The 21,420-nt window shown below is 36.7% G+C and overlaps 1 protein-coding gene across 2 annotated transcripts in view; it reads left to right on the forward strand.

Moving 5' to 3' along the window:
* CAAP1 (caspase activity and apoptosis inhibitor 1) overlaps positions 1-21,420 on the forward strand; it is a 52,692-nt gene that overhangs the window by 24,168 nt on the left and 7,104 nt on the right. For both annotated transcript variants that reach the window (NM_001194328.1, XM_015117397.3), the window contains 1 exon segment: positions 9,259-9,332. In NM_001194328.1, coding sequence (NP_001181257.1) covers positions 9,259-9,332 — 74 coding nt within the window.

A 21,420-nucleotide genomic window follows, 5' to 3' on the forward strand; every position in this document is an offset into this window, starting at 1 on the left:
AAATGTCAACAATGGTTTATGTGAGTAGGATGATATGGAACTCTATTCCATGGATTTGTATTAAAGGTAAGGCCGTGGTCCCATTTCCAAATTGGTGAATTAAAGATGTTTTTAATTTTAAGTTAATAAAAAATGCTCAAAATTACATAATTTAACTTCAAAAAAAGTGTTTCCTATGTTAATAAGTTTTTTTTTTTGGTGGAAGTAACATTTTCTATCTGAGTTAAATAAAAGGAATTTCACTGTATTAGGTTTTATTTTGGTTTATTTTATGGTTCATTTTTTATTACTTTTTATTATGAAAAATATCAAGCATATAGAAAAGTAGAAAGAATGGTATAATCAACTCCCATATGCCTGTCATCTAGATCTAACAGTTATTACAGTTTTCCATGTTTGCTTCATCTATTTTCTTGTAGTATTTTTAGTATATTGCAGATTTTTTTTTTTTTTTTTTTTTGAGACGGAGTCTCGCTCTGTCGCCCAGGCTGGAGTGCAGTGGCCGGATCTCAGCTCACTGCAAGCTCCGCCTCCCGGGTTTATGCCATTCTCCTGCCTCAGCCTCCCGAGTAGCTGGGACTACAGGCGCCCGCCACCTCGCCCGGCTAGTTTTTTGTATTTTTTAGTAGAGACGGGGTTTCACCGTGCTAGCCAGGATGGTCTCGATCTCCTGACCTCGTGATCCGCCCGTCTCAGCCTCCCAAAGTGCTGGGATTACAGGCTTGAGCCACCGCGCCCGGCCTATTGCAGATGTTTTAAATCTAATTTTTTAATTTTAATATTTGCCTATACAGTCATATCTTTGTAACACTTAATGTAATTAGCAATAATTCTCTAATATGTGATATTTATTTCATATTCAGATTTTCCCAGATGTTCCCTAAAGGTCTTTTACATGTGGTTTCTCTGAAGCAGAGTACAAGCAAGAGTACACATTGCATTTAGTTGTTCTCCCTTTTTTTTTTTTTTTGAGACAGAGTCTCTCTGGTCACCCAGGCTGGAGTGCAGTGGCGCGATCTCGGCTCACTGCAAGCTCCGCCTCCCGGGTTCACGCCATTCTCCTGCTTCAGCCTCCAGAATAGCTGGGACTACAGGCGCCTGCCACCACGCCCGGCTAATTTTTTGTATTTACGGTAGAGACGGGGTTTCACTGTGTTAGTCAGGATGGTCTCGATCTCCTGACCTCGTGATCCACCCGTCTCAGCCTGCCAAAGTGCTAGGATTACAGGCATGAACCACCACGCCCGGCTGTTCTCTCTCTTAAGTGTCTTTTAATGTAGAACTGTGTCCACCTTCCTGTTGTCTCTTTGCTTTTTTATTAATAAATGATCTTGTTGAAGAAAGTGGGTAAGTTGTCCTGTACACCTGTTGGCTTTATCTGATTGTATCTTCATGGTGTTATTTGACTTGTTCCTGTATCCTCTGATTTTTCTTGTAAGCTGGGATTTATTAACTTTTTAAAATTATAAGTGTGTTAGTTTCCTATTGCTGCTATAACAAATTACCACAAACTTAGTGGTTTAAAGCAACACATATTTATTCTCTCATAGTTCTGGAGATCAGAAGTGAAAATCAGTTTTTCTGGGCTAAAGTCAAGGTGTCAGCAGGGCTGGTTATTTCTGGAAGCTCTGAGGGGAGAATTCATTTTCTTGCCCTTTTCAGCTTCCAGTTGCTGCTTATATTCTCTGTATTGTGGCCCCTTCCTTCATCTTCAGAGCATATCACATCATTCTCTGCTTCCAGGGTGATATTGCCATTTCTTCTGACTCTGACTTCTCTTACATCCTTATAAAATGATTACTGTGACCACATTGGGCTCGCCAGAGTAATGCAAGATAATCTCCCCATTTCAAGATCCTTAATCACAATCACAAAGTCCTTTTTTGCCATATAAGGTAACATTCACAGGTTCCGGGGAATCAGAATGTGGGCATATTTGGGGGACTGTTATTCAGCCTAGCATAATAAGGAAGAAATAGTATGAAGTTGAAGATAACTCCTGTTGACTTTCAAATAAAAGCAAAGTTGTATGTACATATATAATAGATAAATAGATAAATTCAAATAGTACACAAGTTTAAAATGAAGATAAAAACCTTTCTGTTTCACCTTCTGATCTCACCCCATCCTCCTCCCATACTTGTTCTTTCTCCTAAGCAGTACTATACTTCTAAACCTTTTTTGTGTCAGGGACCCTTGGAAGTCTAGTGAAGCCTATAGATTCTTTTTCAAAATGATATTTGCTCTTTTTTTTTTTTTTTAATTCATGGATTAAAACAATTAGAAAGGAAATTAATAATAAAATAGTTAATATTAAAATATTTTGTAATATGGTAATATACTTATGAACAATAAGATCTAGCAGCAGTTCTAATAACTTTCATAATTTTAAAGTACAGAATAAGTATGAACAGTATTTTGGATGTGTGCAACAACTATATTATGTGAAAATATGTGTGATTTCTAATGGTGACAGAATCACAGATACTAATACCTAGAAAAAATGGATTCTAGTGAAAATACAGATGTAATTTTTCCCCATGTGGCTATGTGGAAAATCCCCCCACATAGCCATATCTTAATCCCTAGAATCTGTGAATGTTAGTTTATATAGCAAAAGGGACTGCAGATATGATTAAGTGGGATGGTGAGTTGGGAAGATATTCCTGTATTGTTTTGGTGGGCTCTAAATGCAATCACTTGCATGTATCGTTATATCCAGTGTCCTTATATGAGGGAAAGAGAAGGGGATTTGACAGTCTTTGAGACAACTATATGATAACAGCATAGGGAAACAGAGTCAGAGATGTTGGCTTTGGAGATAGAAGAAAGGGCCTTAAAGCCTGTGAAACAGTGTCTTCTATAGAGCGGTGATCCCCAACCTTTTTGGCACCAGGAACTGGTTTCATGGAAGAAAATTTTTCCACCAGGGAATATGGGGGAAGGATGATATCTGTTCCACCCCAGATTATCAGGCATTAGATTCTTATAAGGAGCTTGCAGCCAAGATGCCTTGCATGTGCATTTCACAATAGGGTTCGCATTCCTATGAGAATCTAATGCTGAGGTGGGGCTCAGGCCGTAATGCTTGCTTGCCCACCACCGCTCACTCACCTCCTGTGCAGCCGGATTCCTAACAGGCCATGGATTGATACCAGTCTGCAGCCCAGGGGTTGGGGACCCCTGCTGTAGAGCATCTGGAGGGATTGTGGCCCTGCCAATGTATTGATTTTGGGTAATTTATAGTGATTTTGGGCTTCTGGACTCCAGAATTGGGAAAGAATAGATTTTTGTTGTCTTTCAGTCAGCAAGCTGTGGTAGTTTATTACAAAATTCATAGGAAACAAATACACTAGGCAAATTCACAAATCTTCTGAATTCAATCCATACACCTGGCAGTAAGGAGATGGAGATGGTCCAAGATTCCAAGTTAAAGTCCCGAGCTTCAAAGGTAACCACTATTAACCTTTTCTTGTGTGTCCTCTTATTCAGAAATGTTATACCAGAGTGAGTGTTTGTCTTCATGTATTGTCAGTTTCTTAACAACTTATTTGAAATATAAACCCATACACATAATACAAAGATTTTAAAAGGATATAGTGAGAGTAAGTCTCTCCTTTTGCCATTCCCTATTCTTTCTTCCTATAGGCAATCACAGTAAACCAGTTCTTGGGTATCCTCCCAGAGGTATTCTGTACATTTACATATATATGTATATATTTTCTTCTCACACAAATGGTAACATATTGTACAAACTATTCTGTACCTTTTACCATTATTTCTTCCATATAAGGATGTCTTTCTCTTGGACTTCGTCCTACCCAGTACATATACTTAGGCCTATTTACTATTCCATTGTTTGGTACAGCAGAACATAAACAGTCTCCTATTAGACATTTAAACATTTTATTAGTGGCCATTTAAAGTTATTTACTGGCCACATGTGGTGGCTCACACTTGTAATCCCAGCACTTTGAGAGGCCGAGGTGGGCGGATCACTTGAAGTCAGGAGTTTGAGACTAGCCTGGCCAACATGGTGAAATCCCGTCTCTACTCAAAGTACAAAAATTAACCAGTCATGGTGGTATGCGCTTGTAATCCCAGCTACTCGGGTGGCTGAGGCAGGAGAATTACTGGAACCTGGGAGGCGGAGGTTGCAGTGAGCCGAGATCGCGCCATTGCACTCCAGCTTGGGCGACAGAGCAAGACTATCTCTAAATAAATAAATAAATAAAATTAAAGTTATTTACTGTCTTTTGTTAGACTGCGAAACCTTCCTAGGCCTCAATTTTCTCATCTGGAAAATAGAATCCTACCTCACAGGGTTGTTATGATGATTAAATGAGAAAATGATTGAAAGTCTTTAGAATTAGTACTTGCCCACATGGTAAGCATTGGAAAAAAATGTTACTGTATTTGTTTTGGAATTTTTACTTGGAATCTGTAACAATGACTATTCTACTTTATACCGATGAGTACTGGGGATTTCCCCTCCATTCCTCTTATGCTACACAAACCTAAAGAAACCAATAAATTTGTTGTTTTTTGTTTGTTTGTTTGTTTGTTTGTTTGAGACAGAGTTTCTCTCGTTGCCCAGGCTGGAGTACAATGGCGTGATCTTGGCTCACCACAACCTCTGCCTCCCGGGTTCAAGTGATTCTCCTGCCTCAACCTCCTGAGTAGCTGGGATTACAGGCATGTGCCACCACGCCTGGCTAATTTTGTATTTTTAGTGGAAACGGGGTTTCTCCATGTTGGTCAGGCTGGTCTCAAACTCCTGACCTCAGGTGATCTGCCCGCCTCGGCCTCCCAAAGTGCTGGGATTACAGGCATGAGCCACTGTCCCCAGCCAAATTTCTTGTGGTTTTTAATCTTTACTATTGCTTAAAAAATTCATTGGTATGTGTCTATTTTTTTCATTTATTACAAAACTCATTTAGGAGAAAACATATATTTGAATGTATAAAAGGATTTTTCTCACAATTGAGATCAATTTGTTATATTGACATTATTTTCTATAAATTCAGTTCTCTTAGACACAAAGAGCTGACTGCTTTTGGGTTGGTAAAGGATCATAAATTGGTTATCTAGACACCACTTAATGTTCTCATATCCTTTGTAAATTGTATTAGGCTATATAATATGTAGAATGTTTGACATAACATAATAAGTTTATTCAAAATAACAGTTTTTCAGAAAATCTTTACAGAAAGTATTACTAATCACTGGCAATATTGTGACCTTAAATGCTAGATAGCATTCCACATTTTAAAACCTGCATGTTTGCACCTTTAAATGTCCATACAAAGTGATCTAATGCTGATTTTTGAAATTAGAAAGGACATTAAAACAGTAATATAGGGATAGAGCAAAGAGGAGATACTATACTCACCTCTTTGATTCCCTTTAGTCACTTTAAAATAAAACAGAGCCCCCTATTTAGGAAATTGCCTATTCACAAAATCTTGGAGTCGCAGGGTAGGGGACAGTTTATATACAATGAAGCCTTAGAGAATCATGGGTCAGAAAAAGCACTGGGGTGTGGTAACTGATCCTTTGATTTATATTATTTGAACAGAGGAAATGGAGATAAGGTTTCCTTCAGCGGGTGTAGGATTAAATTTTGCTGTCTGAGGAAGGGGCTTGATGAGAGACACAACAGAGATGTGAGTTGATTTATTTGCCATTATTTTACATTTGAGCAAGAAATTTATATCCACCACCCACATTTAGAAATATAGGAGTTCATATGTGTGGTTGATCTTTATTAAGTTCCACAGATCTCCCCAGTGTATTACTCTGATTTTAAAAAAATCATTGAACTGTAACAAAGGATGGACAGTGGATAGCTTGTGGAGGTAAAATAAAGTAAGTTAGACTGATGTTGGTTTCAGAACTTAAATCTCAGTCATAAGTATAGGGCTCTCGTGATTCAAGGCCGAGCTTGTAAATTAAGCTGCTTTAAAGGAGTGTTGGAGATAGGAGAAGTGAATTAGAAATATAAAAACAGAGCTGGGTTAGGTGGCTCATACCTGTAATCTCAGCACTTTGGGAGGCCAAGGAGTTCAAGAACAGCTTGGGCAACAGGGCAAAATACCACCTTTACTTAAAAAATTAGCCGGGCATGGTGGTGCACATCTGTAGCCCTAGCTACTTGGGAGGCTGAGGTAGGAAGATTTCTTGACCACAGGAAGTCAAGGCTACAATGGGCTGTGATCACTGCACTCCAGCCTCCTGGAAGACGGGGCAACAACTTGTCTCAAAAAAGAAAACAGGCTTTTTTTTTTTTTTTTAATTTATTTAAATGGAAAGGAGCACAAAGATAATTGCAAAATTCATAACCAAAACTGGTTTTGGCAGTGTGTTCCCACCCTCTCCCCATTCCTCTTTTTCCAGTTGTTTATAAAATTCTTCCTTAAAGTGTTTGATAGAAATACTTGAATGTCATTTAAATATAAAGTGGAATTGCTTTAGTTTTCCTGATTCTGGCACCTAGTATGTCTTACCACCTGAGAGGGGACAAAATTTTTATTTTCTTAAAAGTAGAATTAAAAAGACATGTACACATAATTTTCTTACAATTTAAGACATTTCCTTTTTGTAAATATCTTGCCTTTTATGCCATTTATTGGAGATCTTTAAATTGTATTAGAGAATTTTATATTTTAGTCATAAAGTACATCTTGTAAAAATTGCTAGTATAGATTTTAAATTTTCAAACTATTGAAAACTTTCTGGGATTTTTTTTTTTTTTCCTTTTTCTTCAGGTAATACTGACAGCATCTAACTTCACTTTTCTGCCACAGGGTGGTGTACAATACTTACTGTCTGAAATTCTGTTTGGTGACTTCAACAGCCTAATAGAACCCAACTTAAAATAGAATGTTGTAGAAGTTCACTTTGGGCACTAAAATAAATTGTTGTATGAGAGAAGATAGTCCTTATAGAGGGGTCCAATTTTTATTTAAAGGGGCTCTAAGGGGTTTTCATAGGGAAGGCAGTTATATTGAATTATTAAAACATTTGGAAACACTTTCAGACTTATTACAATGTTGCAAGAATAAGAATAGTACAAGAAATATCCATATACCCTTTATCAGGATTTACTTATTGATCTTCTATCCCATTTGCATACTAACTTTTTATATATGTATATTTTTCAATGAAACATTGGAAGCTAAGTTATATACATCATGACACTTTTCTCTATATGTTACACTGTGTTTTTCCAAGAGAGAGATACTCTATTATGTAACTGTAACACAGTATCAACTTGAGTAAATTTAACATTGATACAATACTTTTATCCAGTTCCCCATCAGTATTTCAGTGTGTCTTTTGACTCAGTAATGACCTTCATAACAATTTCCCTACCAGTTCAGCAGTCTCAGGTCAGTTATAACATTTAATTGTCTTGGCTCTTTAGCAACCCTTGAACCTGGAATAGATCCACAGCCTTTGTATTTTGTAACAATGACATTCAACTTTCCTTAACAGAACATTACTTATTTCCATTTTGAGTTTGTCTGGTGATTCTTCATAATACAGGTTTATATATTCTCAGCCAGAATATTATATAAATGATATATCGTCCTCAGAGTATTACATATATCCATCCTCCTCTTACTGGTGATGTTACATTATATTTTGAAGTCTTTTTTTTTGTTTTGTTTTGTAAATTTAGATGTGTATGTTTAGAAGAATAATTAAATGCAATTCTAGGATGTGTAAAAGCAAACATTTTTCTCTCAAGAAACGTACTTACACTAATGCTCCCAGTAGGTAAAATCTAATTTGACTGGAAGGTTTGAGGTAGCACATTTTAACTTTAAACCTTGCAAAGCTCTTAATGTAGTATACTGGCATTTAATCTGTCCCTGGATTGCCAAGGAAAATTGTTGATACCCTCCTTGGGACCTGCCAGTCATTCTGGTGAATGAATAAAATCTGAGTAGGTGAAGTTGGAGAGAAGTGTAAAACACTGAGATATCCCAATTATAAATTTCTGATGTCATAATTAACAGCAAAGCCAAATAATTTTGTATTCTCTGAGTTTGGGCTTTATTAGTGCAGTTTTAATACAAAACAAACATATAAGTGCCAGAGGTGCTGACTGTAAAGAATATTGTAAACTTCTCAAAGAAATGATCACAAGTCTTTTTTAATCCTTTGGTTATTTGACGGATTTGTTACTGTTAATGGACACAATTTTGTGAATAGGAAGATTTCCTAAATATTGCTGGTATGTTATCCTTAGGATGTGTATAAAAATTCTTAGAAGGTGATAGAGATGCCTATTTTGAAGAAAATGGTCACATAGCTCATTTGAATATTTATAATTTCTTGACCTTTTTGCTGAAAAGTATATTAAGATGGTATAATGCTAAGAAAGCACATTGTTGGCCGGGCGCGGTGGCTCAAGCCTGTAATCCCAGCACTTTGGGAGGCCGAGATGGGCGGATCACGAGGTCAGGAGATCGAGACCATCCTGGCTAACCTGGTGAAACCCCGTCTCTACTAAAAAATACAAAAAACTAGCCGGGTGAGGTGGCGGGCGCCTGTAGTCCCAGCTACTCAGGAGGCTGAGGCAGGAGAATAGTGTAAACCCGGGAGGTGGAGCTTGCAGTGAGCTGAGATCCGGCCACTGCACTCCAGCCTGGGTGACAGAGCAAGACTCCGTCTCAAAAAAAAAAAAAAAAAAAGAAGGCACATTGTTTTGCAGCTGTATTCCAGAACATAGTGAATCGAAACTTTTTTACATGATCTTACATTTAATCCTTTTACTTTGATTACATCTGTATATTACATATAAAATATGTATTTTCCACATACTGTAGACATCAAAGCATTTGAGGTATGAAATTAAATGAATATAAAGTAATTTGAATGCCAAAATGCTCATTAAATTAAACAATTGAACTTGAAAAATTATTGGTTACTGCTGTGAGTTGTGATTCCTCCTATCAGCTACCCTGCAGAGTATTGGAAGGGAGAAAAAATTACTTCCATGTTCCTTTCAGGTTTGCCCCTTGATTTTACAAAGAAGTGTACTGCTTAAATTGCTAGTAGTTTCTAGCTGCTGCTTCTGACACTTGAATACATGTTTCTGAGTTTCCAGAGTACACTGAATAACACCCTGGGAGCTTAGAAGAATTTAGCCTGTCTTCCCTAGTGCCTAACTTAATTCTGGGAACCTGGGTAGTAAATATTACATGATTGAATATAGTTTTACAAGTTGATCTTATTTTCATTTCCCAGGCAAGACATCTGTATAGATTCTGCTTCATCCATGAGAGAGAATAAGCAACCTGAAGGTTTGGAATTAAAACAAGGTATGAATCAAGTACTTGATTATTATATAAAATTTACCTGAAGAATAGAATCATTTTACCAATAATAAATTTTCAGTGTCTAACTCACCCCATTTTACAGATAGAGGAAGAGAGCAATTTATTTGGTCAAAAATCAGAAGTGTAAAGAATATATCCTTTACTTCATGATTCTTTTAGCTACTGGAGTGACTATATTTTGTGATGTATAGTTGGTTACAGAAGCCACCAGAAAATGTTTTATCATCTTGAATAGTTTTATTTCAGTAATTTATTTTATTTTATTTTATTTATTTATTTTTGAGATGGAGTCTCGGCCTGGCGCCCAGGCTGGAGTGCAGTGGCACGATCTCGGCTCACTGCAAGCTCCACCTCCCAGGTTCATGCCATTCTCCTGCCTCAGCCTCCCAAGTAGCTGGGACTACAGGTGCCTGCCACCACGCCTGGCTAATTTTTTGTATTTTTAGTAGAGATGGGGTTTCACCGTCTTAGCCAGGATGGTCTAGATCTCCTGACCTTGTGATCCACCTGCCTTGGCCTCCCAAAGTGCTGGGATTACAGGTGTGAGCCACCGTGCCTGGCCTATTTCAGCAATTTATATATCATCAGCTACAAGACATTGGAGATACGTTAACTGGGTAGCTTTGGGTTGTATGTGGGAAAAAAAAAAAGTAAGTTTTATAGGATAACGTTTTTCCCCCTGAGGTATTTTGTCCTTGTTTACTTACTTTCTTCCTTATTTATTGCTTTCTTTAAATCAGTTTTTGTCATTACCAGCTAGCAGAAATAAAGTGGTAATTTTAATTTATTCAAGCCAAGTACATTAGTAGGGCTAATCTTTTAAACGCCTTTTTTGCTTCTTTTTTATCTTTAGTAGGAAGAATTGAAAGTAAAATAAGTTTTTATTAGTTACTCAAATGCCAGCTCACATTTGTTTCTGATAAAATTAATTCAGAGCAGTAAAAATTTATTGCAGCCAAGAAGATTAGGTTATCTATCATGTAATCACCTAATCTTTGATGGCTTAGAATAGTTTCTCTAAAATATGAGTCATATGAACGTATTTGGTAGAGAAAAACAAGTCGCTATTTAGGCAGAATTTTTTAAAAAACTGGTCTTTTATTAATGCTTAATTTAAAAAGTGGAAAAAAAGGTTAGATAATGAATTTAGTGATTTGTTCAATTTATATAGAGAGAGCAAAATCTAGATTTTCTGTATTTCTGATTTATTTACTGTAGGATTTATGAATATTTGATTGTTCCGAAAATTCCCACTGCTCTTCAAAAGTTCTGTTGTGATAACCTCATATATAGCCAGACAAAATTACGTGTTTGTACTCTGACTTCTTCTGAGCACCCCCATAAACTCAGATTCATAATTTAATTGACATTTATTTGTCATATATAAATACACGCTAAACACCTATTATTTTATATAATATAATCATATATTATCTTACACCTCATGTATAATTAGATTACATCTCATGTATCATTAGACTACACTGCTACTGTTTCTTCTTTGTTTCTGCTCTTTGTATCAAATGAACAGGCAGTATAGAGGATATGCTGTTAGATCATCTGAGGAGAAGAGAATGTTCTATGAAGGATAAGAAAAGCTAGTGGAGACCACAGATTAGCCATTGTTACCTTATAAGAGAAGATGTTTTTCTTTTCGCATGTTCACACACTCAGAGTTCTTTAGAACTCCCTTCCTAGTGTCAACAGCCTGATTTGCTGTGATTTCTTATGAGAACTTCAGTCATGTGAAAAACCAGTCATGAAGGTGCAGAGAGGGAGAGAAGAAGACCTCCGACGAGCCAGATTTCAAAAGCCCAGGCCTTTTATGCTTAGGAACCTGCACCACACTCAGGTCCTCATTGCGGTATGAGATATTAAGAACACATCAAGCAGAGTTGAGAAGACGTAAGATCAAAGTGTAGCAGTACCATTGTACAATACAGTTCATGCTCATGTTGTGACTAAATCTATAGGAAATAGTTAAATTAAGTTTTAACCTTTTTTTTTTTTTTTTTTTGAGACAGAGTCTTGCTCTGTTGCCCAGGCTGGAGTGCAGTGGCGCAATCTCGGCCCACTGCAAGCTCTGCCTCCCGGGTTCACGCCATTCTCATGCCTCCTGAGTAGCTGGGACTACAGGCGCCCGCCAACACACCCAGCTAATTTTTTTTATTATTATTATTTTTAGTAGAGATGGTGTTTCACTGTGTTGGCCAGGATGGTCTCAATCTCCTGACCTCGTGATTTGCCCACCTCGGCCTCCCAAAGTGCTGGGATTACAGGCGTGAGCCACTGCGACCGGCTAGTTTTAACCTTTTTAAGAAAAGCAGGGAATTAAAATCTTTTGGAAGAGTATCTACAAAATGATTAAAATATAAAATGTTTTATTTCATAATGGATAAACATAAGTTACTTAGAATATTTATTTATGGAGAACATCTTCCAGATAAATATTAGTATAGCTGAAATCTGAACTAGATAGTAACTTGCGTGAAGTTACCAAACAAGCTGAGAGGTATATCAAGAAATAGACATCCTGATAGGCTCAATAAAGATTATTCCCTTTTTTCTAATGCACTAATATTTTCTATTTGTAACGTGCATAACCTGCAACATCTAATATCTCTAACTTTTCTTGCCTAGCTAGCTATTTTTGTTCACAGTGAGCTCAATAAAAGCAGAATATAAGCTCCTTGTGAATGCACTGTCATTTTAATGGCTTGACCAGTTGAGAAAATTCACTGAAGCTTATTTAGTACAAAAGTAACCTTTTGTTCAGTAGACCAAAATATAAAGCAGCATTGAATTTTCTTTTTGCTCTTTCAGAATAAAATAAATCATATCGTGACCTATTAATGGTATATGAGTTATTTAAATTACATTATCAGTAGAGCATTTAAAATACCGAAGTATTACTTGAATAATACACAAGTATTAATTATACATTAAGTTGAAATTGGCATTTTCTTGTCTAGTGCTGGTTTCATTTGTCTTTGTTGCTAGAAAATATTTTTGAAACCGGCAGTGCTGAAGATGAGTATCAGATTGTACACTAACTTCCACTGCACTTTAATAATGGACTAATAAAAGGAACTACCTTTACAATGAAAATGTTATTTAAATGTAAATATAATCTGTTGGTTCAATGATTGGAACTGTAGTAAAACAGAAACTCTTCTGTTAGAAATTCTTTCTTTCTCTCTTTCTTTTTATTTTTTTGCCCTGTCGCCTAGGCTGGAGTGCAGTGGTGTGATTTCAGTTCGCTGTAACCTCCACCTCCTGGGTTCAAGCAATTTTCTTGCCTCAGCCTCCCAAGTAGTGGGAATACGGGTGCCCACTACCATGCCTGGCTAATTTTTGTATTTTTAGTAGAGATGGGGTTTCACCATGTTGGCCAGGCTGGTCCCGAACTCCCTACCTCAGGTGATCCACCCACCGTGGCCTTCCAATGTGCTGGGATTACAGGCGTGAGCCACTGTACCCGGCCAGAAATTATTGCTTAAATAATTTCAGTCAGAATGCAGTTGTATAAGAAACATCAGTTATAGTTTTTACTCATTAGCACAGCTATAGCACGTTTGTAGGTACACATGTGCATGCACATGTACCTGTGCAAGCTCACATGTGCAAGTTTGAGATCTTATGTTAATTTCCTGGAGGATTTCAGAGATTGCTGCTTTTCAAATAATGGTGGCTTATATAAATTTTCTGAATTGGTCAGTTGTGCTATAGTTAAAAACTTTGTTGAAGGTATTTCATTTGTAGAAAATACTTTAAAAATATCAACTATCTGCTAATGTTAAGTTTACTGCAGACATTCAGCAATGGTAAAATATTGGTCTGTATTTAAATTGTTGCTTTAAAGTTTACAATTGGAGAAGTATGTCGTTTTGTGAACTGTTTTACTTTGTAAATTCAAAAATTCAGTTCTTATGGTTTGTATTTTTTCTTGGAAGTTTTCATGAGAAAAATTTTAAAACTATACATGAGAAATAGCTTTGTTAAGTTAGATTGAAGAGTTGAGGTTTATAGTTGTTGCTGTTAAATATTTGAAGTACTATTAAATGGAAGCGTGATTCGATTTTTTCTATATGGCCTTGGAGAAGAAAAAAAATAGAACCAATAAATAGCATTATCATTAGACAAAATTTTTTGGTCTAACGCAGTGGACTGCCTTCTAAGATGTTTCTGATGCTGAACGTTTTAGACACAGGCCACATATATAGCCATGTGGTGGTGCTGTTGTAGAGGATTCAAGCAATGGTTGGCTGTTTGGCCTTGGTCTTCAAGTTCCTTTCTAGCTGTCAGGTTTGGTTAAGACCAGTGCCTCGTGCATTGTTTGTGCTTAGGAAGAATGGTTAATAACTGTTTTCCTAAATTGTTTAATGGAAGCAATGTGAAATATCCCCTTTTTTTTTGTTATCTCTACATTTTTTATTCTATCGGAAGAAAAGAAAATGTGTTTGATTTAGTCTTTGATTTGTTTAATGGTTCCTTAAAATATATTCATTTGAATACAGTCATTAAAATAAATAATATAATTAAATGGTGTATAAAATGATCAAAGTCAATGAAGATATTTACTACATCTTATTTTGAATATTTGTACATTAACTGTCTCATGTGAGAATCTTTTCCTTAAAGACATGCAAGCACAAAATATGCACACAGAGTTTTGCTTTAAATAGGTTCAAACCCTTCTCCCTTTTAAAAAAATTATTAGCCAGGCTCATACCTACAATCCCAGCGTTTTAGGAGGCCGCGGAGGGAGAATCACTTCAACCCAGGAAGAAGGTTGAAGCTGCAGTGAGCCATGATTGCACCACAAAGATTTCAGTATTTTGAGAGAAATGTTTTAAGTACTCATTTTACACATTCTGTCCTGTGATGTGTATCATAGGATCTTAGACATACTCCTAAGGCATCTACTTTGGAGGTCACATAGTGTAAACCTTCAATCATTATTGGGACACTGGGTTCTTTTTAGTCATTACACTCTTACTCAGTTCATTAGGGAAAGCACCTCTTTACCAAAGTGCTCCTACCAAAGGAAAGACAGTAAATACTAGGCTTGAATCCAGATTTGGTTACCAGTTTCAGAACTCTTTACACACAGCACATCATAGTCTATGATTTAATTTGTGGTTTTGGCTGCCACATCATATAGTTGATACATAATGAACTTACACTTTATTTTTTATTAAAAGGCTTTTTTTTGGTAGCAGCTTTAGGTTTACAGAAAAAGTGAGCAGGAAGTACACGGAGTTCCCATATACCTGCTTACCAACTCTTCCCCAAGTGAACCAATTTGTACATTATTATTAACCAAGTCCATAATTTATGATTAGGACTTACCCTTTGTGTTGTACATTCTGTGGGTTTTGATAATTTTATAATGACATCAATCCACTATTACAATGTACAGAATATTTTCACTGCCTTAAAAATCTTCTGTGTTCTACCTGTTTATCCTGCCCTCTCTCTCCCCCAACCCCTGACAGCCACTGATCGTTTTACAATCCCTATAGTTTTGCTTTTCCTGGAATCTCTGTAGTTTTGAATCATACAGTGTGTAGCCTTTTCAGGTTGGTTTCTGTCACTGAGTATTTGAAGTTTCTCCATGTCTTTGTGTGGCTTGATAGCACATTTTGTTTTATTGCTGAATTTCCATTGCATGATGTACAGCAGTTTATCCATTCACCCATGACATCTTGGTTGCTTCCAAGTTTTGGCAATTATGAATAAAATAGTGTGCAGGTTTTTGCGTGGACATAACTTTGCAACCCATTTGGATAAATACCAAGTTTAGTTTTGTAAGAAATTGCTTAACTGTATTCCAAAGTGTACCATTTTGTATTCCCACTGATGATGAATGAGAGTTCCCATTGCTCCACATTCTCATCAGCATTTGGTAGTGTCAGTGTTTTGGATTTTGGTCATTCTAATAGGCGTATAAGTAATCTCTTGTTTTCTTTTGCAATTCCCTAATGATATATGATGTTGAACATCTTTCATTCACCTAATTGCCATTTTGTATATTTGGTGAGTTGCCTTTTCAGATCATTTGTGCATTTTAAAAACTGGGTTGTTTTCGTATTGTTGTTTTAAGAGCTGTCTATGTATTTTGGATACCTGTGCTTTGTCACATATGTTTTACAAATGTTTTCTCTGAATCTGTAGCTTGTCTTTTTGTTCTCTTACTAGTTATTCATATGTAATACACAGACTCTAGGTGTATGTTTGGTGCATACTATATTTATTCAGGTGAGACTTTGTAAATATATCATTTAAGGGACGCACAAGAAGAAGATACATTCGGCTGAACCCAGCATCCTAATTTGTGAAGCTTCTGTGGTTATTTTGAATCTGTTAAGTTCTGGAAAATCGTATAGAATGTCTTAAGTGCATAGGTTTTGGAAACTTACTTGGGTTTGATTTTGTTTTGCTACTTTAGCTATGTGAACCCAGGGCAAGTTACTTAAACTCTCTGTTCCTCAGCTTCCTCATTTATAAAATAAGGATAGTAAATATGAGTGCCTGTTTCATTATGTAGGTGTAAAGATTGAATGAATTAATACACACAAAATGCTTTAGAGCAGTGCTTAGTACATATTAAGTGCTCAAAAGGATCAGCCCTAGTAATAATTTCTGTTATTGTTGTCATTATTGTTTTCTGTCTCATCACCTCAGTATCAACCTGGCAGTTTCTAATTGGTAAAAGGGTCTCTATATATTGAATCATAATATGCCTTTATGTAACTTGTGTTCATTGGTTTCTCTGTGCCCTTTGGTTTGAAGAAAATGAGTTTAATACATCTTCTAAATAATAGCTCTTAAAATTTTGAAGTTCACCCCTTCATCCAACAAACTTACTGTTCTGTTCTAGGCACTAAGGATAGAAAGATAAATATGTCCTGATCTGGAAAGAACTTGTCTAATAAAGGAAAACAGATATGTAAATAAATTTTTTTCATATCCACCTGTATCTGAACCTATGTACTCCCCTTATCTCCTGTTAAAACGGATGAACTCTTTGTGCTGCCAAGACCAGCCCCTCTGTTTGAGTCCTGATCCTGCTACCTTTTGGTACCTGCAAATACTTCATTTCTCTACCTAATTAATGTCCCCCTCTGTGGTGAATTACTGCCAGCAGCCATTTCACTCGTCATTGCTCAGTTCTCATCTTGACCCATCAGCGGCATATGACAGCATTGGTTATTTTCTCTTTCTTGACACTGGCTTTCCTGGCTTTTTCTGACTTCTAAAGGATGAGTGCCCCAGGACTGACTTTTTTCTACCCTGTCTAACTGATGATCTTATGTAGTTTCAAGACTGGCAGCTACTAATTTATTTCTACAATTCTGACTTCTAACACTTGCTTATCCAGTTTACTTATTAAATGTCCAGTAAGCATCTTAAAGTTAATGTGTACCTGAATAAATTCTAGATCCCTCTCTGACTCCCTACCCACCCAAAAAACAAGAAACATAAAAACTACAATACCGTGCTGCTTCTACCATCTATCCCTGTCTTAATAAATAGCAGTTATATTCTTCTCAGTGTCCAGGCCAAGAACCTTGGAATCATTCTTCAGTCCTTTCCTTCATCTCCATCCTGATCCCCCTGTTTCTATCCGTGCTCATGGGAGTCTCTTTCACACAGCAGTCTGATTATTTTGTAATGTATGAATGGTCATGTCAATGTTCTTATCAAAGCCTTCTAATAGCTTCCCACCTCTACACAAAATCCATAGTCCATCTTTCCTTTGGCCAGTACAGCCTTAACATGATGTGACCTGTTACTCTCTGCCTTGCTGTCTCTGCTCCTACCTCATTGCTTTCTTCTAGCACTCCAAACACTCTTGTGTCAGGGGCTTTGCTTTTGCTGTTCCTTCTGCCTGCCTGCTTCCTCCTCAGATAACCATATGGGTCTTCCATGCATCATTTAGATTCCTGATCAAATGTTACCTGATCTGTCTAAACTAGTTGATACTAATTTTTTTTTTTCCCAGAGCTCATAAACCTTCTAATAAACCTAGAATTCATTGGGAATTGATGTCAGGTTTACTGTACTACAGTCTTATAGAAGTCACCTTTTGAAAACCAGGACTGTGTTGATCTAACACATGTCTAGTTCACAGCCTATCAGTTGTGACTGCAAATTTTAATACCTGTGTTCCAATATATCAAATCTGAGATCTAAACTTATTTACACCAGTAGTGTACTCTTATTTATGTCAAACTACTGTTTTTAAGATTATTTCCATATCTATGAAGCCTTCCCTTCCCTAACCTACTTCTGCTCACCTCCCCTCTTCTCTCAATACCCTTTTTGTTTGTTTGTTTTTGAGACAGAGCCTCCCTCTGTCACCCACGCTGGAGTGCAGTGGTGTGATCTCAGCTCACTGCAACCTCTGCCTCCCGGGTTCAAGCAATTCTCCTGCCTCCTTCTCCTGAGTAGTTGGGATTACAGGTGCACACCACCATGCCCAGCTAATTTTTGTATTTTTAATAGAGATGGGGTTTCACCATGTTGGCTAGGCTGGTCTCAAACTCCTGACCTCAAGTGATCCATCTCTCTTGGCCTCCCAAAGTGCTGGATTATGGGCATGAGCCCTGGGAGACTGAGATGGGAGGATTGCTTCAGCCCAGGAGGCAGAGGTTGCAGTGAGCCATGATTGCGCCACTGCACTGCAGTTTGGGTGACAGAGTGAGACCCTGTCTCAAAAAAAATTTAATTTAAAAATAATTTTACATTATCTAAATTAAGAATCAAGTCTCTGGTGTCTCTTTCTGAGCTTATATGTAAACAAGCAAAAGCAGTGCCACAAGAAACATGGTAGTTTGTGAAGTAGACGGTGAGTTCGAGCACACTTTCCTAGGATGGGTAGATTGTGGAGCACTGAGATGTTACTAACAAAGTATTTGAGTGTGATGCCCTTTTGAATGAGTATAAGTTCCAAGAAATCTCGAGGGGGAAAAGTTGCTTGCTTCCAAACTCCAGTGCTTGGAAATTGAGACAACTATTCTGCCTTCATTTTTCCCTTTTAGGTATTTTCATTTTTGATATCAAACTTTTATTCTTTCAGAACCCTGTATTAGTGGTAGGAAAAATGATAAATGCTATTTTAAACAATTTTTTATTTACTTTCAGATTACTCGACAAAAGATTATAGTCAGGACTTGCTTATGTCAGCCTGTTATTGTGCCCCAGTGCAAGACCAAAAATATCCACTTATCTGATCCATTGTAAAAGACAAGCAGGGAGTCCGTATTGTGCTTTTTATCCTAGAATGGTGATGTCTTCAGACAATAATTTTGGATACTGCCTTTTTTTTATATATTCCCACTTGTGCATTTTATTCTGTCAGGCTCACATACCTCTGTACTGAGCTTGCATCTAGCATTTTACTTGTGCCCATTTTTGGAGTTTCCTCTTCTGTTAATATCACCTAGTAGATTTTACCCATTCTTAAAGACCCGTCTCATGTCATGTATCTATGAATGTCTCCCTGATTTTTGCCTGTTGCCTTGTATACTCTGAAATTCTGTTATATTTTATATTGCATAATTTGGTATGTTAAAGTACAATGCCATACATTAAGCAAAATGTGAAGGCAAAACCTGTGTCTTAATCATGCCACAAATATTTTGTCACTCTGACATTTTGCAAGACCTACTTCTGAGGCCTTTATAGCACCATCATGGCATGTGTAAAAAAGGTACTTAGTAAATATTTATTTGATTCTTGGAATAATCTCTGAAGGGGATAGTTAATGGATTTGTGAGTCTTAAAAGTCAAGTTTACAGGCTGGTGGATATTCATGTTATTTGGAAGTTCAGTGACGGTTCAACAGAATACTAGACAGGTTTTCTCTACTAAATCATTTGCATTTTTTCTTTGTCTTTAGAAATCAGTTATGCCACGATTAAATTTTATAAATGATGGTCAACCTAATGCACTTAAATCTAAATCAGTAGTTTAATACACTACACAGAAAAAAAAAAAAAAAGCCAAGTTCTCCATAACAGTGTTGCTGAATGCCTTCATAGGTTTCATCTGTCCATTATAACTGCATCATAGATGCCAAAACTTTTTACACATCTGAAATAATTTAGTATATGTTAAGTGACTTGTATAATAGAACATGGCAAATTATTGGAAGAGCTTTATACTTCAAGTCTTTTCAGTATTTCTTAATTTTCATCATTCCAGTAGAGTCAGTAACTCATTTTTTAAAGCATCATCTGCAAACTTATTAATACATTTCCAAAGATAATTTACTCTCGTTTTTGGTATTAGGGAATTACAGGGTTTTCCCTATCAATCATGATCCTCAAATAGAAGAGGTAAAACTTGTACATTCTTTCTAAAGAATTAACTTCATCCCCAAATAACTCATTCAGAGATCTCAAAATTTTGGGGAGTAGTCATGTTCTGTCTCTCTAATCCCCACTCTGCCCACATACGTATGTGTATGTGTGTAAGAGAGAGTTTTCAGGAAGAAGTGAGGTAAATTATTTCTACTCCTTCAAAGAAAGTATAGTCAGTAGTAAGAAATATAACAGGTAATGTGATACCTATTTCAATAAAGCATTAACATAAGTTTTCACAAAGTTTTGTTCAAAAATTGTTTTACTAGCTGGGCGTGGTGGCTCACGCCTGTAACCCCAGCACTTTGGGAGGCCGAGGCGGGCGGATCATGAGGTCAGAGATCAAGACCATCCTGGCTAACACGGTGAAACCCTGTCGCTACTAAAAATGCAAAAAATTAGCCGGGTGTGTTGGCGGGCGCCTGTAGTCCCAGCTACTCCGGAGGCTGAGACAGGAGAATGGCGTGAACCTGGTAGGCGGAGCTTGTGGTGAGCCGAGATCACGCCACTACACTCCAGCCTGGGCGACAGAGTGAGACTCCATCTCAAAAAATTGTTTTACTATTAGAAGTAATCATATAACATGGTTTGTGGTAAAATGTCAAAAATATGTTTGTGAACTAAAGAGGTGTTTGGGTTCTACAAAGGCACTGCTAGTACTTTAAGCCCACTTAATTTAAGCTTTTTTAAAAATACCTAAAGGAAAAAAAGGAAATAAAAACAGTTTTGATGTATGCATGATGCTAAACTAACATTATTGAAATCCACCAAGAAAAATAAAAGACAATTGGGTCTGAGGTAAAATATAAAAAATGCAATTAAAAATAATAAGAATAAAAATTCATACTATTAACTAGAGACATAATAAAGTGGCACAGGAAAGAGAGCAAGTAAAAACTTAGATCTAAGTTACTGATGTTATAGAGCAGCAAAAGAACTAAAGTTAACTTTAAACAATACACAAAGAAACAAGAAGATATGATACATTCCTTACATTGACTGTGCTCCTTCACTAAGATGGGTAACCCCTGAAATACTACATACCATTTAGGGCACTTGAGAGAAAAACAGTACAAATGAAGAAATGGAGCAAATAGCTTATGGGAAAGGAGTAAAGTAGTTTAAGAGCTTGGCTAGGCAATAGTTACAGGAAGACAAAGACGTAAAAGATTTCTCAGGGGAAAAAAAGGGCCTTATCATGCATTCAATCCCTTATGGTTGACCCTCTGGCTAGCTACTCACCAATGTACCTTTGTTGTATTACACTGTCCTCTAGCCTGTATACTTTCACTGTTTCTCTTTTGTTTCCTGCTGACTTCAGTCCTACCAACTTGATTCATCTCTCAGTCAAACTCTGCACCCAAGTACTAAAGATTTTTAAAATAAACTAATCCGTTTAAACTTGTGTCTAGACAGCAAAATGAATCAATCACTCCTCAGATTCATCACTGACACATAAATAAATGGAATAATTTTTCAGAGGAATATATGTTATTCAGCGAGGCATAGTTGTGAATATGGGATAAAACCATAAAGGCAAAATATTTGGCAGCTAAACAGAACAGCCAACACTCTGTAAACATTTTATTAGCAAGGAGAAAACATAAACAACGTAAGACCCAATCACTCTAAAAGTAATAGACTCCTAATGTAAATAAAAAGGAGTGTGCCACATAATATAAAAAACTAAAATGTAGTAC

Source organism: Macaca mulatta, chromosome 15 (genome assembly GCF_049350105.2).
Source record: "Macaca mulatta isolate MMU2019108-1 chromosome 15, T2T-MMU8v2.0, whole genome shotgun sequence".
In the NCBI taxonomy this organism is placed as follows: Eukaryota; Metazoa; Chordata; class Mammalia; order Primates; family Cercopithecidae; genus Macaca; species Macaca mulatta.